The sequence below is a fragment of the Vigna umbellata genome, chromosome 3 (assembly GCF_029865625.1).
Source record: "Vigna umbellata cultivar VRB3 chromosome 3, Vumbellata_1.0, whole genome shotgun sequence".
Lineage (NCBI taxonomy): Eukaryota > Viridiplantae > Streptophyta > Magnoliopsida > Fabales > Fabaceae > Vigna > Vigna umbellata.
In genome coordinates this window covers 32,705,174-32,732,911 of record NC_142167.1, presented here as the reverse complement: position 1 = coordinate 32,732,911, position 27,738 = coordinate 32,705,174, and the positions used below count along the sequence as shown (strand labels likewise).

Below are 27,738 nucleotides of genomic sequence, written 5' to 3'. Positions count from 1 at the left end.
TTGAAAAATGTTTGAAAAATTCATCGTATCAACAAAATAGACAATTCATAAAATAAAATAAAATAAAAGACAAATAATCCTGTTATGAAAAATGTGTTGAAAAAATAATTAAATATTTTAATGGTCTGAAAGCTTTCCTATTAACCTCCATATTTCTTCTATAAGGTTTAACTTCATTATCTTTTCTTTTAAATAGTTACTTTGATTATATATGAACCAACTCTTTAACGCCGTGTTCACTTCGCATGAATTTACTGTTGATGAGGGTTACCGAGCGATGGAAAGGAACGAAATTGTGTTCACATTAAGGGATTTGCAACGATTGATTCTCGCTGATTTGCGGAATGAGGTGCTTTTTTCATCCACAGGGATGCAACGAGATTTGGAGGTGATTATGCTGAAAAATATTTTTTACCCCTGTGAACAAGCATAGACCACATGAAGCATAGTTACTCCTCCTGCCCAACTTTATAACAAACAATATTTTATATGATGTGAAGGGAACGCTGTTTTGTCTCTCTTGACAAAATATTTTATATAATTTTTTTTAACATCACAATTGTTTTATACATAGTTAATAATAATAATAATAATAATAATAATTAATAATAATAATTATTATTATTATTATTATTATTTCAATTTACTAAATTAATATTTTTTTACATTTTAACAATTAATTTTATTTATTTTTCTTATTTAAAAAAAAATTCATTTCAATCAAGTCTAATTTAATTATATTTTTTAAATTATTTTTAATGATTATTCCAAATTTTTAACTTTTAATAAACATTTTTACAATTAAATATAACATTAAGAAATATAATTTTATATTACTTTAATACCTAGGGACATTTTGGTAATCTTCAATTTCTACCAATTAAACTAATTTTTTAAAATCGTCACATCAATCAAATCCTACACTAATTCTCACAAACTTCAACCCAAAATTCACTCTCAATTACCTTCAAATCCACTCAAATAAACACACAAAAAAATTACCCTCAAATCCCCTCAAATCCACTCAATCACTCTCCTCCAATCACTCTCCCCCAAATACCTCCAACTAAACACACCCTAAAAGTTTTCTACATTTTTATGATGAGTTTCTTGTATCAATTGAGGACGTTGACATTTAGAAAAGTGAGCATTGGTTATTGGTTATATGTGGTTATATATTCAGAGAGTAATATTTTTAAATTGATCATTGATGACAATGTATATATACACTTATGTAATATGCTTTTCACTTTTTTATTACGATAAAAAAATAAAAAAAAAATATTTTTTTACAATTATTAATATAAAAAATACTATTTGATTTAAAAAATTATTTTCATGACAAATATTTTTGAAATAAATATTTTTTATAATTTTATCACGTGTAATTTTCCATTTTAAGTAATTAATTGAGTTTAAAAAATAGTTATAAAACTTAAATGGTAAAATAATAAAATAAAATATATTAATAAAGGTAAAGTGGTAAAGAATTATGTACACAAAAAATTATGAAAAAAAATCCCTTGTGTAGATGAAATAAAAGATAAGACCAACAATGCGTAATAAAATAAGATTTTATTTTATTATACCACCTATTGGTGTGAAAAGTTATTTTTTCGTAAAATGAGATGTTGATTTGTACGTGAAAAATCATTATTATAAAAAAATCACTAAATAATAATTAGTTTTAGAGATAAAAATAATTAATTTTATATTGACTAAATAAAATATTATTTTATATAGACATCTTAAAATAGTTTTTATTATAAATAAAAAATCATAATGATCTTTAACATTAGTTACTAATCTTTTAGCTACAATAAGTTATATATGAGCCTATAATTTAAAATTAAAAACCAATTTAAAATCAACAATAATAAATAATTAAAATCTTGATAGCTAATATTAAAGGCATTTAAATTAGACATTAATTTATATATTAATTTATTAATAGCTAAAATTTTGATAGCTAGTATTAAAGATATTTAAATTCTAATTCATAAATAAATTATAATCTTTTATTTACAATAGAGATTATTTTCAATACCAATAATTTTTAATTTATAAAGTTATCTCTAACTTAATCAATATATTAACTAATTATTTTGATCTTTAAAATTAATTATAGAGACTAGTTAATTTGATCCTAAAATTGATTATTATTTAAAAGTCTTCTAGTAATGCACATATCACAATTTGATTGATATCCTATTTTTAGTGTATAACGCAAAAGGATACGCTTAACTTGAATAGGAAACTCAATCATAATTTTTTACTCAAATCCTAAAATTAATCCATATATAATAATAATAATGATAATAATAATAATAATAATAATAATCATAATAATAATAATCACAATAATAATAATAATAATAATAATAATAATAATAATAATAATGATAATAATAATGATAATGATAATAATAATAATAATAATAATGATAATAATAATGATAATGATAATAATAATGATAATAATAATAATAATAATAATAATAATGATAATAATAATAATAATAATAATAATAATAATAATAATAATAATAATAATAATAATAATAATAATAATAATAATAATAATAATAATAATAATAATAATAATAATAATAATAATAATAATAATAATAATAATAATAATAATAATAATAATAATAATAATAATAATAATAATAATAATAATAATAATAATAATAATAATAATAATAATAATAATAATAATAATAATAATAATAATAATAATAATAATAATAATAATAATAATAATAATAATAATAATAATAATAATAATAATAATAATAATAATAATAATAATAATAATAATAATAATAATAATAATAATAATAATAATAATAATAATAATAATAATAATAATAATAATAATAATAATAATAATAATAATAATAATAATAATAATAATAATAATAATAATAATAATAATAATAATAATAATAATAATAATAATAATAATAATAATAATAATAATAATAATAATAATAATAATAATAATAATAATAATAATAATAATAATAATAATAATAATAATAATAATAATAATAATAATAATAATAATAATAATAATAATAATAATAATAATAATAATAATAATAATAATAATAATAATAATAATAATAATAATAATAATAATAATAATAATAATAATAATAATAATAATAATAATAATAATAATAATAATAATAATAATAATAATAATAATAATAATAATAATAATAATAATAATAATAATAATAATAATAATAATAATAATAATAATAATAATAATAATAATAATAATAATAATAATAATAATAATAATAATAATAATAATAATAATAATAATAATAATAATAATATAATAATAATAATAATAATAATAATAATAATAATAATAATAATAATAATAATAATAATAATAATAATAATAATAATAATAATAATAATAATAATAATAATAATAATAATAATAATAATAATAATAATAATAATAATAATAATAATAATAATAATAATAATAATAATAATAATAATAATAATAATAATAATAATAATAATAATAATAATAATAATAATAATAATAATAATAATAATAATAATAATAATAATAATAATAATAATAATAATAATAATAATAATAATAATAATAATAATAATAATAATAATAATAATAATAATAATAATAATAATAATAATAATAATAATAATAATAATAATAATAATAATAATAATAATAATAATAATAATAATAATAATAATAATAATAATAATAATAATAATAATAATAATAATAATAATAATAATAATAATAATAATAATAATAATAATAATAATAATAATAATAATAATATAATAATAATAATAATAATAATAATAATAATAATAATAATAATAATAATAATAATAATAATAATAATAATAATAATAATAATAATAATAATAATAATATAATAATAATAATAATAATAATAATAATAATAATAATAATAATAATAATAATAATAATAATAATAATAATAATAATAATAATAATAATAATAATAATAATAATAATAATAATAATAATAATAATAATAATAATAATAATAATAATAATAATAATAATAATAATAATAATAATAATAATAATAATAATAATAATAATAATAATAATAATAATAATAATAATAATAATAATAATAATAATAATAATAATAATAATAATAATAATAATAATAATAATAATAATAATAATAATAATAATAATAATAATAATAATAATAATAATAATAATAATAATAATAATAATAATAATAATAATAATAATAATAATAATAATAATAATAATAATAATAATAATAATAATAATAATAATAATAATAATAATAATAATAATAATAATAATAATAATAATAATAATAATAATAATAATAATAATAATAATAATAATAATAATAATAATAATAATAATAATAATAATAATAATAATAATAATAATAATAATAATAATAATAATAATAATAATAATAATAATAATAATAATAATAATAATAATAATAATAATAATAATAATAATAATAATAATAATAATAATAATAATAATAATAATAATAATAATAATAATAATAATAATAATAATAATAATAATAATAATAATAATAATAATAATAATAATAATAATAATAATAATAATAATAATAATAATAATAATAATAATAATAATAATAATAATAATAATAATAATAATAATAATAATAATAATAATAATAATAATAATAATAATAATAATAATAATAATAATAATAATAATAATAATAATAATAATAATAATAATAATAATAATAATAATAATAATAATAATAATATAATAATAATAATAATAATAATAATAATAATAATAATAATAATAATAATAATAATAATAATAATAATAATAATAATAATAATAATAATAATAATAATAATAATAATAATAATAATAATAATAATAATAATAATAATAATAATAATAATAATAATAATAATAATAATAATAATAATAATAATAATAATAATAATAATAATAATAATAATAATAATAATAATAATAATAATAATAATAATAATAATAATAATAATAATAATAATAATAATAATAATAATAATAATAATAATAATAATAATAATAATAATAATAATAATAATAATAATAATAATAATAATAATAATAATAATAATAATAATAATAATAATAATAATAATAATAATAATAATAATAATAATAATAATAATAATAATAATAATAATAATAATAATAATAATAATAATAATAATAATAATAATAATAATAATAATAATAATAATAATAATAATAATAATAATAATAATAATAATAATAATAATAATAATAATAATAATAATAATAATAATAATAATAATAATAATAATAATAATAATAATAATAATAATAATAATAATAATAATAATAATAATAATAATAATAATAATAATAATAATAATAATAATAATAATAATAATAATAATAATAATAATAATAATAATAATAATAATAATAATAATAATAATAATAATAATAATAATAATAATAATAATAATAATAATAATAATAATAATAATAATAATAATAATAATAATAATAATAATAATAATAATAATAATAATAATAATAATAATAATAATAATAATAATAATAATAATAATAATAATAATAATAATAATAATAATAATAATAATAATAATAATAATAATAATAATAATAATAATAATAACCGGCGTGGTTGGTCGTCACTCGAAGAGACGGTCCAGATCCGCAGGTCACCCGTCGAAACTGTGATGGTGGCCGGCGGTGGCGACGACGACGGCAGCGGCGGTGGCCGACCACGGACAGAGGTTGGCAGTGGACAGTGGCTAGCGATGGTCGACGGCAGAGGCGACTGGCTGCACTGGTACTGACTGTGGCATAGATTTAAGAAGAAAAGAAAGGGCTGCCCACTGAAATTTTAGGGGCTGCCGGCGGCAACGGCGGCCGACCCCCGGCAGACATCAGAGACCACCAGAAGAAGATCAGAGAACTTGCTCTGATACCATGTTGAATATACTGAAAAACTATATTTGGATTAATCTCCCTTGTTTAAATACACACATAGGGTTCTCTATTTATAATAGAAGAAATATGGGCTAAGCCCAAAATACAAATGAGAAATAATAACAAACTAACTAAAAGTTAAAAGATATAATATATCTAACAAAAACAAAGTATGATCTAGATAAAAAAAAAACTTAAAAACAATAACATGCATGAGTAAAAAAATTGGTTTTTAACGCATCATATACGCTTCGATTTTATAAAAACCGAAACATATAAAAATGTGATGACATTTCTATAATAATAACGAAGTTATATGTCTTGGTTTCTTGGCAACCGAAGCAGAAAGGGTTTATTGCCTCAATTATAAAAGCAACCGAGGCATAATAACCTACAGAATTTTCGCAAGTCAGACTTTTCATCTGACACCTTTTCTGGAAGAGGCTTGCTGCCTCGATTGAGAGGGGAACCGAAGCATAAAACCCTGTCAAATCCCTCTACAACCACTGATATACCCTGACATAGCTCAGAAGAGGACCTATTGCCTCGGTTATTCACAGAACTGAGGTAGTATGTCCTGGCCAAGACCTGACAGTTCTACTTTTTGAATATTCTAATTCATTTTGTCAACCCCTATTGACTCGGTTCCTTTAGACCCGCTATCAAAAGTGCATTATGCTTCGATTATAATGTCAATCGAGGTGTATAAGTTGGAAATAATTTCAAAATTGTCATTTCCTTTTTTATTTTGAATTTTCTCTGAGCACCTTAGGCATCGGTTATACTAATAACCGATGCAATAAGGGGTTTATTGCATTGGTTATTGGAAGAACTGAGGTAGTATGACTTACTTAACTTCAGAAACGTAAAACATTTTAACCTACGTTGTTCATTCTCTTCCTCGCATACCCTCTTCCTCTCGCGTTCTTTTGCTTCCTCTGGCGTTCTTCTTTTTCTTCCTCGTGCAAGAATTGTTCTTTGTCTTCCTCGTAGGCCATTGGTGCTTCGTCTTCCTCGCGGGCCATTGCCGCAATGTCTTCCTCGCGGGCTATTACCAGTGGATGGGAAACGATAATATTTTGGTTTAATTTTATTTTCTCTGTAGTTTAGCGTTCATATACACTAATTAAAATCATTGTGTTTTATGCAGAGATTCAATTTTACTACTTCAATTCCAGAGAAGTCCCTTAGACACATAAGGAAATCACTTGCTAAATATGTAATTCAACTCTATAATAGTATGTACATATTAGGATATAGTTCTACCTTAGCATATTTATGATTAGCTTAACTTTGTACATTGGATTGATTTATGCTTCTAAGTTCATTTATGATTATATTGAATTGACTTGTGCTTCTAAGAAGTTGATTTATGATTACTTTGAATTGATTTCTGTTTTAGTATAATTTTTATTGAAAAATATGCTTTTGGATTGTTTTTTGTTGTTAAATATATGCAGGTCTGTTTCTGTAGTTGGAAATGTTGCAGAAACAGACCTATTCTTAAAAAATACAGGGGAATACGTCTCGATTGTGACCATAATCGAGGCAGAAAGTACTATATGACATCGATTTAGGTCACAACCGAGGCAGAAAGGCTGGCAAAAAACAAAAAAATAAAAATAACAAACACATTGTAAGACTCGTGAAAAATATTTATAATAGTAAATTTTACCATTTTATTTGTAATAATAATTTTATGGATAAAAAAAAATTAAATTTTTGGATATAAAATTATTGTAATTTTAGAGGTTCAAATTTTTAACTTATTCAGAATTTTTAAGAAAAGTGAATAGTGAATAGTGAATAGTGAATAGTGAATAGTAAAAAAAAAAAAAAAAAAAAAAAATTTGGAAGGATAAGAATTCCTACGTAGCATGGAAGGAGATATGATCAGATTGATCAAGTTGTTCATTAAAATATTATTTTTAAAATAATATTAAAATAATAAATAATATTAAAAAATTAATGAATAGTAAAAAATTTTACCTATAAATAGAGATCAGAGGAATGGAGTTTTTGCACCAAGAAGTAGAGAGAAATTAGGAGAAGAGAAGAAATTAGGAAGTTTTTGGAGTAGGAAGAAATTTTAGAGTAGAGGTTCTGAAGAGTTTTCGGGGAAGCAAATTCAGAGCAAGAGAAGTCTGGAATAGAGGTAGGGGAGCTAACCTTTCTAAGCTTTTATGTTATGATATAGTACTGTTTTATTACTATTCATGTCTTGAAATTATGTGTGAATACTGTTAATGCTTACTATTTATTTATCTTGAATTTCTGTGTCAATATTATATGCTGTTATTTTGAATCTGTAAATAAGAAATTTGTTAAAACTAGTTGAGGAACACTTTGGCTAAGGAAAGACTTGGTACTTAAGTTGTCCATTGTGACGCACCTCTCTTTCCTGGAAGTCTACTCGACAAACTTTTAACTTAATTCTTGTTGAACAGATTATGTACTGTTAAATTATTATGCAATATATCTCGTTGGAATGAATTTATGTTATTGTGGTAGATACGAAATTGTGAATTTTAATTGTGATGATTGTAATTTATTATATTGAATTTAAATTTATGCATCCGAACATGATATGAGTATTATGGGGAGATTTCGTAATAGTATAATGTGAGTTGAGGAATGTGAACATTGTATGAGTCTCGTGGAGAGATTCTGTATTGATGTGGTAATTGTGTATATGTTGATGTTGAGGGTCCTGTAGTTGGAGGTTATCCTGATACTCTAATAATCATCCAGTCTCAAGTAGAGAAGGATGAATTATGTGGTGAGAGGAGCAGGAGGTCCTGGTCTATGTGCCGGTTTTGGACATAGTGAGGGGACTAACCTTGTGAATGGTATGAAGTATTTTGGAAGTGTATTTGTAAGAAGAAGTAGAAGTCATCACAAGTGCATAACCTCCCGTGACCGCTCATCAACGTATCATCCGGATGAGTGTCTTTTTGGGTATTGTGGGATGAGTGTCTTTTTGGGTATTGTGGGATGAGTGTCTTTTTGGGTATTGTGGAATGAGTGTCTTTTGGGTATTTTGGAACGAGTGTATGATAGGAATTATGGTATGATGGTTTGAGGGTGTATGACATAATTATTATATGATGTTAGTATCAAAGCAATTATGCATGTTTTATAAATGAACTGTTGCATGTTAGCTCACCCTACTTGTTTGTGTTGTTTGTGTTTGGGTATATACGATGATCGTATAATTCGTTATACGGGAGTAGATGAAGGAATGTCGTATGATCCAGTACCAATGAAGAAAGAGATTGAAGAATAAGTTAGAAGAATTCGAGTTATATTTAGAAGTTTATAGTTGAAATCTGAGTTTAAAATATGTATAGATATATATCAGCTGTAAATCTTTAAGTGTGAGATTACGGAATGTTACCGTAAATGTAATGTTACAATATATAAATTATGAATTATCCAGTGTGAGATATTGGGATGTTACACACATTACTATCTCGATTCAGCCCCCAACCGAGACAATAACGTCTCACATCTATCAAAATAAAAAAAATAAAAAAGAAGGAAAAACTCTACTACTTCGGTTACCTAAGAGGCAAAATTCTACCCTTTTTTGCTCGGTTCAGAACCGAGACAAAAACCTAACTTTTTTTGCCTTGTCTGCATATATCTCGGTTGCGAAACCGCTACTTATAAGCGAAAATAACCGCTACCGTTTCCCTTTGCTATACTAGTGATGATATGAAAATTAATTCTAAAATAGTAAAACAAAATAAGTTCTAAAGCATAAATAATATTTGTCATAACGGAGATAGAATATATTTTGTTAATATTCTATGTAAGTATTGAAAATTAAAATGTGAATAAATAAAAAGTTATATATTAATTTAAGTCAATACAAGTAATACAACTATAATTATTCAAATAGTTGATAAAATATACACATTCACAAGTTTGATTTATTATAAAGTTTCCACTTGGTTGATTTAAACAAGCAATAATAATAATCCATCCTTAAGTCAAAGAAAATGAATTTAATAAAACACATAATGACTGATTAAAATGAATTAACCAAACATGTGTAAGAAATATTAATTAAGTATGTTTGAAAGTGACATTATGATGTAGGTAGTTGAAGCAACATGGTCCCAAAGCACATGATATAGAGATATATTCATGAATGTACTCTTTGAATTGCATTCAAGCTTGTCTCTCTAGTGTCCTTAAACTAGACCTGCATACCTATGACTTCTGCTAACTGTACAAAAAATATAGACAGAACCAAAGGGTTGCAATCTTTTATTCTTGTTTAAGGAGAATCCCATGATCCACCACTCGTGTGGTCAACACTTTCTAATTTATAATTATATCATTATTACTTGCCGCAATTTAAGTTTGAATATTTCTCATTCCAACTACAGGATGTTACCTGAATATGCGGCAACTTAGCTGCTATAACCTAATGTCTAATAACTATTATCTCCTGCAAATCATTATATTAATTATAACTTTTTAAGACTTAGATGATTAAATCACCCAAGATACATACATGAATATTCTATTATAAATAAATTTAATTTATAATAAATAAATAAATAAATATAAATTTTATTTTATAAATTAATTTTATAAAATTAAATTACGTTCGAAGTTTATTTTTAAATATAATATCAAATTTAAAGATTAGAACATATTTTAATGAAATTTATCGATGGTTTGATGATCATATTTGATATCAAAAAATTTATTATTTATTAAATTTGTCGTGATTTTGACTATTTAGTGAGTGCATGAAAGAATATCTTTTGAATATATTCCGAATGCATGAAAGTCAAAGTATCCAGAAATCTGGTGGTTCCCAGCTTATTTGATTAGGTTTTATTCCTCTGTCATGATCTTTGAGTGAATAAGTTTCTTCTATACAGTGCATGAAATAGACATATGTGAGATTATTTTATATTTGTTTATGTGGGTTCATTACTTTATACTCAAAAGTAGAGAGAAAAAGGCAGATTATTAATAGGACATTGTTGCTTCTGATAGTGATGGTTCTGTAAGATAGATAGATAGTTGACGAAAAGGGAGTGATGATGAACAGGAGAAAAGGGATTTTTTCAAACAGCCAAAGAAATTGATTCTTCTGTCATCGTCATGGATTTGTTTATGCATTCATCACTGCTGTTCTATGCATCAGCTTCTGCTAAATAAATTAATACAATACAATTTTGTAACTCCTTTTCAATGAAAATTTTGTTCAGCTTTCTCACATCACTTCTTTTCTTATATATTTAATCATTAATGCAATCGGTTAAACACAGAGAAATATTTAGTTAATCAAAATAAAACAGACCTACATTTTAATTAAAATATTTTTATTATTATTTTTTATTTTTAGCTTTGGTAACAGAAATAAGAACACATTTTAAAAAATATTTAATTGGACTTTAAAATTTTAAAATTTTAAAATAACCATCAGGGTAAAACATTTAAAAATAAAAGAAAACTACATTTAAAATGTGTTTGATAAGATAGTTGCGTACTTATGAACTAGTTTGACTTATCCAAAGATCCTATTTTTCAAAATAACTTATTAGCTAATTCAATTTATTTCTAGGTTTTATTTTGTTTCATTCTATTTTACTATCATGACTTATGTATATTTATATATTTTCTTACATATTTCAATCTTATAACCATAATTAATTATTTTACCATTAGTATTTATCGAGTTCTTTTTATATTTTGTTATGGCATTTAAATTTAAAAAGATATTCATAAATTAAAATAACAAATATTTCATTACATGATGATGTCTGAAAATTACATACAATAATAGTTGTAACAAATAAATTCAAGGTAACAGTGGTCTTAATTATAATAAATGAAAAGTTTAATTTCTGAAAAATAAATAAATCTAAATTTGATTCGTTCTCATTAATTATTTTTTAAGAAAAAATTAAATTATAATCGCATTATAATATTTTTTTAGAAACAGAAATTTCACGTATGTAATAAAATTTATGTAATCCTACTTATGTCATTTTACGTGTATTAACTAATTTATCGATTAGTTTATTAAATATTTTTAATTTAATGAGTTAGTTTATATTCAAAACTCACACGTTAGAAACTTTTAAGTTAAAAAATAGTTTATGAGTTACCTTGTAAACTAATTATGCCAAAAAAAAGACCTTAGTTTTTACAATTCTTTAACCCATTTTACTCTAAAATACCACATATTCTTCTAAATATTTAGAGAAATGATATTTTGACATAAATATATCTTTTACATTTATTTGATACTATTCATTTTTATATTTTACTTTTCTTTCTTTTTGAAAAATATAAAAATTCACTCTTTTATAACTATTTTATTTTTGCAAATTTCTATTCTCAACCTTCTTTCACCTCCATATTTTTAATGCAATTTTTCCTTGAAACTACACCACTGAACAAAAATATATATGTACTTTTTGTGTGTAAACCATTGTTTTTCCGAAAACACTTAACAAAACAGAAAAACTCAAACAAGGTGTTTTTGTATGATTGTTGAACAATACTAGTGTTATTTTTATATAGTCGTGAATTCATTTATTATAAACACGAATAATTGTGTAAACATGTTATATATCGAGAAATGTGATTTAAAATTGAGTAATTTAAATTAATTCGATCACTTAATTAATTGATATTGCATTATATTTGTGTATGGTTGCTCTAATACTTTAAAGTATAATGGTGTGAAATACGGTTGTCTGTGAATAAATTACAAAAGTCAGCACAAATCGATACTTAACATTGATTTTGCTGTGAGAAACATTACAAAGTTTGAAGTAGAATCTTGGCTTATCAAAAGTGGCATTACTTTGGTTCCTAAAAAAATGGATAGTATTTTTGTTTAATTATGTAAAATAATATGAATTTGGTTATTTATACTTATATATTTAATGGAGATTTTTTGTGTCAATGTTTGTTTTTTAATTTTATTCTTTAAATAATTTTTTTATTTAAGAAAATTATGTATCAATTTTACTTTTTAAATGACAAATTTAATCTTTTCTTTTATTTAAATTTCTTTAAATTTAATTATTTTCTAAATTATAAAATCACCTTAAAACAATAAAAATTATAAAAAATATTTAAATTTAATTTTATAATTATAATGGTAATAATAATTTTATTATTTTTTATTATCATAAAAACACATACACATATCTTTTTATTACTAATAATAATACCACTCGTATAATGTAGATATTTATTTAGTTTTGATTAAAAAAAACTAGATTATATTAACTTTTAATCTTGCATTTGGTGCATACTAAAAATCACGAAGAAAAATAATTTTGACTCATTGTTATGATTTAGAAAAAATGTTCATATTAAAAGATCTAAAGAATGCCATTTTCGCTATTTAATGGCTAAAAGTAAAATATACTTGCAAAAAAAAAATAGAAAACTATTTTGGTGGTCGAAATTTTACACGATTATAATCCTATCTAAAATTCAACTTTAATTCCATCAAGTTCTTAAAAACAATAGGAACCTTAATCTGTAAATTAAAAACTTTAAAAAATAAATTATAGATTTATTTTAAAAATATAATCTAGACAAATATTTTCCAACAATGTGACCTCCGTAAGTATTTGATTGTTTCCTTTTTATATATATTTAGAAAACGGAAATCAGACATTTATTCAAAATTTAAGTATTTAATCATTAATAGGAATTAATTAACAATATTCAACCATGATTAATGAAAATAAATATAAAGTTCACCGTTGTAAGAAAAAAAAAAGAGAGAGAATTTTTACGTTTTATTTTTTTGAAATTCAAAATGAATAAAGACTACAGTTGTCCACAGATTAAAGTAACGATCACTTGCCACGTCATCAATATTTGTGTCTCCGTGATGACGTGTCAGTATATGGTTCGTTTCTGAATCTCGAGAAAACGGCTCCTCCCTTTGCTGTGGTTGTTCCCTGCAACTAGATTTCTTACGCATTTACGAGTTTAGTGAATCGCAGCCGTGTATATTGATCGAACGGTAAATATGTTATACCATAAATTGAAATTAAAACAGGCATCTGATATATGAGCCGTTGATGATCTATATCGAACGGTTATATTTCTCTGCATGAGTGAGTGCACGATAAATGTGACTGCATTTGATATGACTCTCCGGTTTCCCTCTCAAAACCAATTTTGATTCTCAAGCTTTGCCCCTTCGTCACTGTCAAAAATTCAACTCTGCAAATTGCATTCCAATTTCTGAAACCCTAAAAAGTTTCCCAATTCATCGTCTTCGTGTTAAACCTGAAGGTCAGTTTTCCTCTTCAAATTTTACAATTAAGCTCTTTTCTGTTTCCTACAAAAAAAGGTATAAAAAAGACACAATTTTTATTTGAGCATTTTCTAAATTTCCGAAATTTTTTTATATGTAATATTTCTTTGTCTTACCATAAGAGAGATAAGACAAAACACTCTTTTTCAATAAACGACTAATAAACATGTAAGCATGTATGTAGTACGAATGTATGTTCATGCGTATGTATATGTGCATGTGTATGTGTAAGTGTATGTCTGTATACATGAACAGAGAGCGTGCTTGTGTATGTGTAAGTGTATGTCTGTATACATGAACAGAGAGCGTGCATGATGCATGATGCATTTCATACATGACATTTGGGCAACTTGCAACAAATTTCCTGCGACTAATTTGTGCTCTTCTATCCGCAAAAGAAAATTTTATTCTATATCGCTTTTTCCGTATCCCCCTTAGAGCTTTAAGCTTAGATGTAATGGGAATTTTCAATATTTGTTTTTTTTTTTTTTGTGAGCATATGTATATATGTACATGTTATGCATTTTCTAATAATCATATTATTTTCATTGTTTTTTTCTTTCTTTCAGCATACTTGTTCCTATGTTCAGCAATCGAAAAAGCAGTCAGTTTGCTCAACAAGAAACAACATGTCATTTGTTGCTAAAAGAACTACAGGTTCTGTCCCTTATCTAATTTGTGAAGAGTCTCTCTTTCTTATCATGTTTTTTCCTAACATCTCATTCTAGAGGACTTTGGACTAACACTGTTTATGTTCTGTTTGCTTGATACTTGTGTGTGGAATTTCAGATGATATGGGATGAAGTTGGAGAGTCTGATTCTCAAAGGGATGCAATGTTACTGGAAATAGAACAGAAGTGTCTGGATTTGTATAGAAGCAAAGTGGATGAAGCCAAACTGTATAGAGCACAAATTGAGCAAGAAATTACAGATTATGTGGGAGAAATTGCTGGCATATGTGCAGCATTGGGTGAACAATCACCACACGTAAGTATTGTTGGAACTCCAGAATTTAGTGTATTGGATATTTTTTTGCCACTCGGAAACTTTACAGTTGACAAGCTTTGATTGTGTGTCCTCAGTTTGATCCAAAGTCTTGTGGAAGCTTGAAGAAAGCACGTGAAAAAGTGGTTTCACAACTTGAGGAGATGCGCAAGCTGAAAACGGAAAAGAAGAAACAGTTTGCAGAGGTTTTATATCAGTTGAAGAATATCTCTATTGAGCTTCACGGCTCCAAGGTGGTTAATGAATATCTAGATGAGAACAACTTGTCTTTAAAAAGACTGGAGGAATTGAAGAAGCAATTACTTCAATTACAAAATGAAAAGGTGATTTCTGTCTTTTCTGATGATTTATTCATTCAAACTTTTGATAGACCGAATTGCACGTTGTTCATAATGTGTTTACGAATGCTGCAATGCATATTCTTAATGCTTGAATAAATTTAGATGAAGGATTGCTATTTTGTTTTCTTCCAAACCTATTCTTACAATCTTACCATGAGAAAGAATAACTTTATCTGCGTGTCTTCTTTTAAATTGGAGCAGGCCAATCGAATGAAGCAGGTGTCTGACCAACTCAACACTCTCAATTCATTGTGCTCGGTCCTTGGTTTAGATGTCAAGGACAAAATTTGTGATATCTGCCCCACCATGGTTAATGCATCTCTGACAAAAGATGTTAGTGACGATACAATAAAGAATCTGACTTCTGAAATACAAAGTTTGAGAGAGATTAAAATACACAGAATGCAGAAGGTCATCATTCTTGTTATTGTCCTTCATCCTTCAAACACAGATTTATTTTGAGTACCATTTCTCACTTTACATGCTGTCTCAGCTTCAAAGTCTTGCAGCTGCTCTATTAGAGATGTGGGATTTGATGGATACACCGCTGGAAGAACAGCAGAAATTTCTCCATGTGACCAGTAAAATTGCAGCTTTGGAATCTGAATTTACTGAGTCAAAAATACTTTCAATTGACTCCGTGATATACGTGAGTGTTTTTTTTTTTGTCTTTGACAATAATTTGGGTTCTGTTCTTGTTCCCATTTAGCTACATTAAATTTGCTTCAATTGTACTGCAGTTTGCACCATTTATACTTTATTTACCGAATGATTTTTTTCTCCTTGCAGGTTGAGAAGGAAGTTGAAAGCCTTCAAGAACTTAAATCAACCAAAATGAAAGAACTATTGCTGAAAAAGAAGTTGGAGTTAGAAGAAATATGTAGGAAAACACATCTGACTCCACAAACAGTTTTTCCAAGCCAACAGTCACTTGAGCTTTTAGACTATGGTAAGATTTTCCATAAGTTTTTCCAGTTTCTCTAATTATATCATTCTTCATTTATAGCATAATGATTCCACAGTATGTGCAATCTTAATTTGATTCCTCTAAGGCTACACATGAATTAACAAAAGCGTAGGCTAGTCACAATATTGTCTGTTGAAATGACATAGTTATTAATTTAAATTTCTTCCTTTCTCTCATATGCTAATGTGATTGCTTCTAATATTTCTTAATTATTTACCAGTTTGTTATTGTTTATCAAAGTGTTCCATGAATGTCACTATTTGTCCTCTCCATTTTGATAATCACTCTTGCAGATCAAATTCAGCACCTAATTACTAAGGCAAATGAAGAAGCTCTAGGCCGCAAAGAAATTCTTGAAAAGGTTGAGAAGTGGATGACTGCATGTCAAGAAGAAAGCTGGCTGGAGGAGTACAATAGGGTGATGTAGTGTTGCTGTTGAAAGTAGTGAATATTTCCTTCTTCCATTTTTGTTTGCTTTATCTTTGTAAGTGATGTACTTTTTAGGATGACAATCGTTATAATGCTGGAAGAGGTGCACATCTTGCTCTGAAACGTGCTGAGAAGGCACGTGCTTTATTAAGCAAAATTCCTGGTGAGTATCCCTTTATCATAATTAGTTCTTCAAATACGATACTATCATTTTGTAGTGGTTTCTGGAATTTGGTTGTTTACCTATCAGAATTTTGATAGGTGTAGTATGTAATATGAACTTGATGTGGCCAAACCTCATAAGTTAAAAGTAAAGAAAGGGGTGTTGTACAAAAACATTGTGGTAACAAGAGAAGAAAAGAGCTATGCTTACACTTTCCAACTAATGGAACCTAACCAACACAACTCAACATAATAACTATTGTCAACTAATACGTGGATGATTTAGTCACTACAATTACTTAACTATGTTATAACGATAAGCTAGATTTTGGACTAAATATTGACATGTGACATGTTGAATTCAGCCTATTAACTCTACTAGGTTGTTTGTATACTACTAACTTCATGTTTCATCAAGTAGTGATAATACAATGTAGTACCATGTATCAAGAGGAGTTAAATATTTTAATTCCTCTATATTCCCCTTTATTTTAATTTATGTTATTGAAACAGGCTTGGTAGAGGCAATAATTTTAAAAGTTAAAGCATGGGAGAAAGAGAGAGGACAAGAGTTTTTTTATGATGGAGTAAGTACTTTTGACAAAATCATGTATGCAAATTTTATGATTAGCCTACTAGATTTTAAGAAAATCTGCCAAAGGTAGACTTTCTCTTGGAAAACTATGTCTAAGTATCACATTCTCATACCTTTTTCATGAATTATTGTAATCATGGATGTGTGTATAGAGCCGGCTACTTTCCATGCTTGAAGATTACAGCATCTTAAGGCAGGAGAAAGAGAATGAAAGGCAAAGGCAGAGGGTATGAACCGTGAAGCAACTCATTGCAGTATTTAAATATATATGTTATGGAATTTTCTTATAGACATTTCTCTTGTTTCTGCCATTATCTAATTCAATAGCTTCTGTTTCATATAAATTTTAGGATCGGAAGAAACTTCAGGGACAACTGATGGCCGAGCATGAAACACTTTTCGGTACAAAACCCAGCCCATCATCTAAAAGTGGGTACAAGGCTTCTAGATGTTCAACAGGAATTCCAAGTATTAGAAAATTTTCCATTGGTGGAGCAATGCTTCAGGATCAAAGACATGCCTCTCTTATTCACCAATCTAACAAAAAGGGTAACATTACCAATCACAAAGGCTCCATCCTTCGCAACAAGAATATTTACCATTCAATTCAGTCCTCAGGTAATAGAGAAATATATAAACTGTGCCTGTGCTTTGCAAGTAAATATTCTCTCTTTGGAAGATGTTAACATTTCCCCTTAAAAGGTGATGGTCATGCAGGGAAGACTGGAAGCAGTGCAGAAAAGAGCATTGAAATTCTGTCATCATTGACTAGGAAGCCTCTCTCTCCTCTTTCTCCTGCAGCCCTGTCTTCAAGCAACATATCAAAACTTCAACAAGACCGTAGCAAACTACAGAATGTAGAAACACAGCAAAAAAGTAAAATTCTGACAGCAAGAACTCCACCATCCAGAGCATATGTAGCTGGTGCTGAAGAAAACATGACACCAAAGAATATGACTCTTCCAGTGCCTACCACCCCTTTGACTTCAATCCCTATGTTGACTGCCACTACACCAGACACTCTGTATTCTGGTGCCACTGCTTCTTCAAAGACTATTCTATCATTTGAATACTCATTTGAAGAGTTGAGAGCTGGTTTTATGCTCCCTAAAACCTATGCTCAATGATTCACAACCAACACATTTTGGTTTGTTTGCTGACCAATTTTCTGCTTTGCATATTGCAATAACAACATTCTGAACTTCTTTTCTGAACTTTTCATTGTGCTTCATTCAGACAGCACAAGTGTGTTTTCTGTGTCTAAAGTCAAATAGTAAATGGTATCAAAATAATACCAACCACGTTTGACCATCTTTTTATAGGAAAATTTATAAGATGTCTACTACTTTAGTTTATTCCATTTTTTATATTAATTTTTTTTAAATTATATAAAAATATTCTTTAACTTTTGAGAATTTGGAATTGTGAATCGTGATACTGAATTCTCCTCTTTTCTTTTTCAAACTATCAAAAATGAAAAGAAGTTATATTAAAATTTGGCATTTTAAATACTGAATTGAAATTCGGGCTAACTTTTCAGCCTCAAAGAAAACAGTAAATAAATGTATAGTTTGAGAATTTTATAAAAATAAAAGTTCATTTTAATTTATTTTTTGCTTAACATGATTTTGAATTTTTTAAAAAGTTTAAATTTGGTGAATATTCCAAAAAAATTTAAATAGTAAACCGAACGTGAATATTGCATTCATAATTTTCTTAATTTTTATTAAAAGAATTTGTTCATGTATTAATGTAGCATGAGACAGTAATAATTATATTTAATTCAGTTTCTATATTTATTATTTTAATTCAATTTAATTTTAATTTCTTTTCAAAATAAAATAAGTTTATTTATGTCTATTAAGATTAAATTTAATTTTTATATAAATATTATATTAATATTTTTATTAAAATTCACATTTTTATAAATATTTTTAAAATTACTTCTAAACCAACATTTTAAATATATTATGACAATATAATTATTAGATTTATTTTGAAGTTTTTTTATTTGTAAATGTTAGAAAAAATAATTAAATACAAATAATAATTATAATAATAATAATAATAATAATAATAATAATAATAATAATAATAATAATAGGTTTTGTAAATGATTACAATTTTGATAGTGTAATGTAGTTTATTTATATATTTAAATTAACAACTTTTATGTAAGAACCTAGAAAATAGAGTATTAGAGTAGATAGGTGTATTAAAATAATGTGTCGAGCATTTTTATTTTTAAATAATCTTATAATATAAATAGAATTTTCTAAAGCTCGGTTCATTATCTAAATACACTCTATCTCTTTAAAACAATGTTTCCTTCCGTTCCTCTGACTTCTCTCTACCATCTCTCACTTTTGGGCTGTCGGTTTGACAATCAGGAGATACCCAGACAATCACGATGTCAAGGGTTACACATCTGACCGATCATTTGGGCGAATCGAGCGGGTAAGTGGTTACCCCTTTCTTGCGCGTCTAGGGTTCTTGATCTTACAAATTGGTTCTGTTTGCATGGATCAATGGTTCCTTTCTTCCAAATTCTAGCTTAATTTAAGTTCTAAGGTTATTTTTCAATCACCAATCGATGATTTGTAGGCATTTCTAGAAATTCCTTGCGGTGCAAGCAAGCGGTCGGGGTTCGGTAGAGTTGTCCAAACTTATTCAAGGTAAGGGAAGCTAGTAATGCCTTTAATTGTAATTTGAATTGTGTTTGTGGTTGAGAATATAAATTCTAAATTTTTCTATGTGAGATCATGTTGTAGAGTAGGTAACTACGATGAAAAATGGATGGTTTTGTGTATGGAATGATGATTTGAGATTGTGAACCTACATTGGATGACATTACCTTTGTTATTGGGTGTTTATAATGTTAGAAATCTGTTATAGGAATGTTTGGTGATGAGTAGGAAGAAATTACTTTTGATTTTAGGTCATTTAGAAGGAAGTGGAGTAGTGAAAATGAGCATTAGGGGTTTGGTGTGTTTTTGGTCTGTTGAGAGAGCTTTGGTAAGTCAAATAGGACTGAGTTGAGGTCTTTAGTTGGTCAAAAACATGTTCAAAGTGGTAGATTATAATTTAGGTCCTTAAGTTGATAAATTTGAGGTTCTAGACTAGTAATTGGTTCATAAGCACTTTGGATTGATGTTATGAATTTTTAGAATCACTTAGTCAAGTCTCATTAGATATATAACACAATCTAAGAGTGTTAGAAGTTGGGAAAAATAAATAGAATTGGTAATTGGGGTTTGAGTTGCATAATTCTGCATATTTTCATTCTGCAGATTATGCAAACTCACTGAGTGAATAGATTCACACAGCGAGTCGCCATAGCGAGATGCTCTCTGTTTGGGTATTCGCACAACGAACTGGTGCGTTGTGCGAATGATTGGAGAGGGTTTCCCTCTGCTTAGTGATTCGCATAACGAATCTAGGCACTGAGCGCCTGATGTTGGTCTGGGATAAATGTTAGATTTATTCGAATAGCGAAAATGGGTGCACAACGATAGTTTAGGAAGTCTAAGCCATTGTTTGGGGACTCTCGCATAGCGATTTGGGGCGCTATGCGAGGGGTAAGGGTCTGATGAAATTAAAGGGTTTATTAGCACAACGAATTAAATCGTTGTGCGAAGGGTTATGAGGGGTGGGTCTCTGTTTGAGGATTCGCATAGCGAGTTGAGTCGTTGAGCGAGAAACCTCTGGACTCGCTATGCGAGAGGGTGCGCAGAGCGAATGGTTCAGGTCTAGTTTACTCTTTCCTTATTGGTTCATGAGTGGTTTGAATGATGGTTTAAATCATTGAATGCTATGTATGAATGTGTATTGAATTATATGAGTATAAAAGGTATGAATTGGAATTCAAAGTGAATGAAAGTATGATTTCAATGTGGTATAAGTGAGTTTCAAAGTGGAATCTCTCGGTGAGATGTAAGTGTGTTTAGGAATGAATACAGGAAGCTTAGTATTGGGGGTTATCCTAACACTCTAATGAACTTTCGTTCTCACATAAAAAGGATTGATTCATGTGGTGAGAGTAGTCGGAGGTCCTAGTGTAGACGCTACTTGGAGGTATATTGCACGGAATAGACTAACCTTGTATGTGTGGTAGGGTGAAACCCATGGCAATGACTTTGCAAAGCAGTAGATGTCACCACAAGTGCACAACCCGCCATAGCTCGGTATTCATTTTAAGTCCGGACGGTCTGTTACAGGTCTTAACATGTTAGGATGTCTGAACTATTTTATCTTGCCTAAGTTAGCATGTATATAATCTATGTCCTGTAATTATATGAATGCTTTTATATCTAGCTTACCCTTATGCTTGTGTTTGTATATTGTACGTGTAGTGTTTTTCTTTGCAATGATCATCCTGTGGGTGTGAGCAGAGGGAAATGAGATCTCCGTGGAGCAGACGCTTGATGAAGAGAATCCAGCCGTTTAGTTAGTCGTAGTGTAGTATTGTAGATAGTCTTGAAATAGATCGATTGTATATAAAGTTTTAAATTCTATAGTTATTCTGAATAACTGTATGGATAATACTTTATATTATGATCGGATAACTGTACTATCTTATCATGTATGTGATGACTCTATATTATATAGTTTATACTATATATTTTGGGACGTTAGATTTTACCTATCAAATTAAGATAATCTGATTGTTGTAAAAATTTAATTAATATAAATACTAAAATTTGTAGTCCAGTCAGAAAGTCAAAAGCTTTGCATCACTTGTTTGAAAATGACAATTTATATGCAAATAATGATATGTTTAGTAGGTTAAGCACATTTGAAAAATACTTATAATTAAAAGAAAGGTTAATGAAAAGAGATACATGACAAAGAAAAAGTTCTCACGGACAAAACATGAGTTATTATTTAAAGTTTTCACGTGCCAGATATTATTAGAACTAAAAGATAGGAGATGGTTCAGTTAACAATCAATGTTGCAAAACACTATTTCATCAGAAAACTAAAAGGCAAAGAGAGTATGATAGCAAATGTTATTCGATAATAAGAATTTTATTTTTCTACACACAAATAATTAGTATTGTAATTGGATACCCAATTTTATATATTGGTTATTTTTAATATTGAATTTAAATTGGTTTTAGTTTAAATTGTTTATTTTTAATTTGTTGTATCTAAATAAGATAATTATTCAAATTTATTATTTTTTTTGTTTTTATAAAATTTAATTACAAAAAAAACTAAATGTTTTTTAATAATTAAAAAATATTAATATTCATGATGTTTTTTATATTATTATGTTTTTATCAAATTTTGTTAAAAAAATTTCAATTCACATTAACAAACCTCTTCTTTAATTGAGATTTTTATTTTGTATTTTGAAATGAAGCATTTCAAATTCTAATTTGTTTAAGTTGAATTTAAAATTTCCTATTTTGAATAATTCAAATATTTATAGAAATTATAATATACTTTTTAAGTTTGTATACAAACAACATTTTATTATAAAATATTTTAAACTTTTCATAAAAACAAATTCTCTTTCTAAAGTTTTATGTTCAAATACCCTATAAAAAGATTTAAAAAAACTATGACAACAAACTACAAGAAAACAGTAGAAAAAATAAATTATGAAATGAGTAACCACTGTAATAAGTTAATAAAACATATTATAAGACTTAATTACCTGTATTTATAAAACATTTTGTTGAAGAAACTAAACAGTAACAACGAGGAAATGGTAGCTACTAAAGGTAATTTTGTCTTTTAAACTTCGGATGGAGGTGGAGAATGAAACTATGACTTGCAAGAAGAAATAGCCTACACTGGTTTCCAAATAAAATGCATTATAAAATAGAGGCTATTGTTTTTCATCGCACCTCTACACATTTTTTGTGTTCTTTCACCCTCCACCTCCAACCCTTTCATCATACACCTTCAAAATTTAAGAAAATGTCAATTTCTCCCTTAATTAAAAATGTATTTAATTTGTAAAAAATTAAAAAGAAACTGGATTTCAATTAAGAGTGTTTCCATCTGTACCTTCAACGTTTAAAAAAAATTCAACTTTTAATCTTAAAAAACATATTTTATTTAATTTTTTTCTCATTTTTATTAAAGTACCACTTTAACACTGCACCCTTTAACAGGATTTTAAAATATGTGGATTTCTAAATCTCATTCATAGTTTTTAAAATTTTATTTTTTAGACTTAAAATTAATAGGTTTAAATCATCGGATCGTCCTTGTATTTGTTGGAGAATCTCAAGTAGGTCATCATTTTTTAAACTGTCAAAATTTGGTCCATATACTTATAAAGTTGAGCCAATTTTGTCCTTTCCGTTAACTTTTGACAGACAACGTTGAGAGATGATGACGTGATGCACACTTAATTTGCTGCTAATGTATACGTTTTATATTACCGTGGAATTTGTTATTTAAATTAAACATTTTTTACGTGGCACAAAATTAAATTAGTAATGTTAAGAATTTCTTAGGTGTCAGTGCAAAACCCTAATGATTCAACATCGTTGTTGGTGTCGAGTGCGAAGAACTCTAGGGTTCTGGACGAGGACACTTACGGGAGGCGTTATAGAAGATCATCGAGCGCGAGTACTTCCCCGACATCTCGAAGCTCCGCGACCGCCTCGACTGGCTCAAAGCCATAAAAATCGGTGACCTCGTCGCCATTCGCGAGGCTCAATTGAAGATCCTCGAGCGTCGCATTGGTGCATCAAAGGTAACCAATCCCAACGATACTTCTAGAATCGCCTCCCACACACCCCGGTTCCACCCTCGTTAGAAATTTCACACCTTTGGATGAATTTGACAGAAAGCCCCCACAAACGCCTGGTTTAATCCTAGAGGTTAAAGAGGGGGAGAATAATGACGGTTGAGTTGATACTTCACTTGGTCTCGATCAATTTCTTAGGAGGTATATCAGTGAGGACAATCATAGCTTTTCCAAGATTTTAGAGAAAGTGAATAGGAAGAGGAAAGAGAAGTTTGGGTATTTGAACGAGGATGTGAAGGGAACTGAGGATGTGAAGATGGTTGTATTAAAGGGTGGAATTACACTACCAATAATTTGTTGATGTATCATCCCGCTGATCGGGGTGAGGTTCCCATGACTGAGGAGGAGATGGTTGTAAGAATTAAAGCTGCCACAAAAGAGATCAATCGTGGTAACACTAAGTTTCATGGTAAAATGATGGATTCTAGGCCGAAAGAGTATGGAACTGTGGAGGTGCTTTATACGCCTATTGTTGGTGCTACATCGGCCCCTATGTCTCTCAGAGATGGGGATGGGTTACAAAAGTATGATTTGGAGGATTTGAGGAAGACTCTCAATCCATTTTATTTGGAATATGAGAAGAAAGCTAATAATGGTTATAGTTATGTTAAGACAATATCCCAGAGTCATTCTCCCTGCACCTCCCTAACCTCATCCTGCACCTCCAATTTAACGTATCTATCATTCATTAATTAAAGTCAAAATAGAAATAATGAGGAAATAATGATGTCCTAACTACTAACCATATTCCTAACCACCAACTTTTCTGCTCATTGTATAAACCCTAGTAGTATACATGCACCCCCTTTCCTTCTCGCAGTTTTTTCATTTGCACAGTAGCATTTTTTTCACTATTTCATTATTTGTTGGGTTGAGAGTTTTGAGGTTTTAAAGTGTAGTGGTTGTGTTGTGTGTTGGTGGTGCTATTGGTATTGTAGATATTGGACGAGGAGGAAGAAGTTGGTCACAAGAAGGTCTTCTAGAGGTTAGTTAAATATTTAAACATCGTAACCGCACTTTGAACTACGGTTTAGTGTAGGCGCACTTCGAACAGCGGTTGGTTTTTGTTGGGTACAAACAAAGTCCCACATCTGATAAAATATGAAATACACATGGGTTTATATACACATAAGATACATCCCTTAGTAAGAGGTCTTTTGGAGCGGTACCAAAAGCAAATCCGTGAAGGCTTAGCCCAAAGCGGACAATATCTTACTAATGGAGTGACATTTGGATATGTGTGTATATTAAACTCACACAACATCTGGTATCAGAGCCCATGGTTCAGATCTGGTGACCGGAAAAAAAAAACCTTCCTCCATATGGAAGGTAGAAGAACCATAACCATTTGTTTGAAGGGAGGATGTTGGGTACAAAGATTATTTTCATCTTCTAATTTTTACTAAATCCTGATGTTCTATGTATAATTTTCTTTTTTGTTTTCTTCCATTGTTGTCTGAATAGTTATGTTTCGTAACTGAGAGTGATATTTGAGTGATATAATGAATGGTTGTGCTTTCCTTCCATTGTTGTCCGTTGATGCAAGTGAGATTTTTTACTAAATCTTTTTAAGTTCTATACTTTGTTAACTAAAAATAATAATAAATAAATAAATAAAATAACAATAAAATTATTTAAATAATAATTAAATAATTATAAATAATAAAAAAAATACGTACGAAAATAAAATTTACGGATAATAATAATTATTTCATTGAATAAATTATTTAATATAAATTTAAAATTGAATAAAATTGCATACATAATAGTATATAAAAGTTTAAAAATTTAAAAATTTAAAAATTTCAAAAATAAACAATTTCAAAAATATTAACAAACAAAAAGTAATTAAAAATATAATCTGAAAATATATTAAACCTAACAATTAAAACTAACTCAACTAACAAACACAACTAAAAATTTGTTTAAAAAAAATATACTAACTCAACAAACAAATAACACACCCAGTGCAAAGTGCGACAACATACATACAACCACAGATCGAATTGTGGTTCGCCTTAGCCGCATATCGAACTGTGGACAACCCAGGACCAGAACCGCACTTCCAAATGCGTCGGCCATGCACCCCCGAGAACCAACCGCAGATCCACCTGCGGTTGCCATCAGCTGCAGATCCAACTGCGACGCCACCAAATCTGCACTTCGTAATGCGGCGACCGTTAACCGCAGTTCCATTTGCGGGTTACCCTGCATCTCGCCTACTTCCAACGCCTAGCACATATCAAGCAACGAAAAAATATGCAAATCAACCATACTAACATATATTCGATCATACAAGGAGCGAGGAGGGGAAGGAATACCGCAACACGTTCAAAAATGGTAAAAAAAAAGGGAGGAGGTGAGGAGGGGAAGACAACCAGAGGGAGAAAGAATAAATAATCAAGGGGTGTAGGGTTTGGGGTGAGATGCGGAAGAAATGTTCAAATTTATTTTAGTGGGTCAATATTTTACAAAACAAAGCTTCTGACTCTGAGAGATGTAGACTTAGGGGGGGTAAGGGTACAATTAGAATTAAAATAAAATTGGGAGGTGCAGGATGACGTTAGGGAGGTGTAGGGAGAATCAATCCAACATCCCTTGCACCTGGTGTGGATGAATCCCCTTTATGATTATTAATTCAATTTTGTGTCATGTCAAAAATTGTTAACTTAAATAACAAATTTCACGTAATATAAGACGTATCAGCAGATTAAGTGTGCACCACGTCAGCAAATTTTAACGTCGTCTATCAAAACTTAACGGAGAGGACAAAATTAGCTCAATTTTCTAAGTATATGAATCCAATTTTGACAGTTTAAAAAAACGAGGACCCACTTGAAATTCTTCACCATACGAGACGAACCGAGGGCTTAAACCTTAATAATAATATAATTTAATTTAAAATTTTTATATTATTTGATGTAAGTTTTTATGTTAATAATTGTTAAAATATAATTTTTATTATTATAATAGTTATATTAAAAGAAATAATTAAAATAATTAAAATAATTAAAATAAAAATAATAATGAAAATAAAAATAGAAAAAATAATACAAAATTTTATTTAATATATTTAAATATATTAAATTACA

At 26.7% G+C, this 27,738-nt stretch overlaps 1 protein-coding gene and 1 pseudogene across 2 annotated transcripts; both read left to right on the top strand.

The window, feature by feature from the left end:
• The first annotated feature begins 14,226 nt into the window (after window positions 1–14,226).
• Window positions 14,227–19,091, top strand: LOC124831080 (65-kDa microtubule-associated protein 3-like). Of its 2 annotated transcripts, none has more exons than XM_088110341.1 (13): window positions 14,227–14,356; window positions 14,948–15,035; window positions 15,168–15,365; window positions 15,461–15,706; window positions 15,926–16,135; window positions 16,218–16,373; window positions 16,514–16,673; window positions 16,985–17,109; window positions 17,196–17,283; window positions 17,796–17,869; window positions 18,030–18,104; window positions 18,228–18,495; window positions 18,595–19,091. In XM_088110341.1, the coding sequence occupies exons 2-13, from the start codon at window positions 14,961–14,963 to the stop codon at window positions 19,002–19,004; spliced, it is 2,085 nt and encodes a 694-aa protein (XP_087966467.1). In that variant the 5' UTR covers window positions 14,227–14,356; window positions 14,948–14,960; the 3' UTR covers window positions 19,005–19,091. The 2 variants fall into 2 exon arrangements, with proteins under 2 accessions (XP_087966467.1, XP_047160928.1); XM_047304972.2 differs by having other exon boundaries at window positions 18,580–19,091.
• Window positions 19,092–24,332: 5,241 nt separating this feature from the next.
• LOC124831085 (uncharacterized) lies at window positions 24,333–27,276 on the top strand (annotated as a pseudogene).
• Window positions 27,277–27,738: the final 462 nt, after the last annotated feature.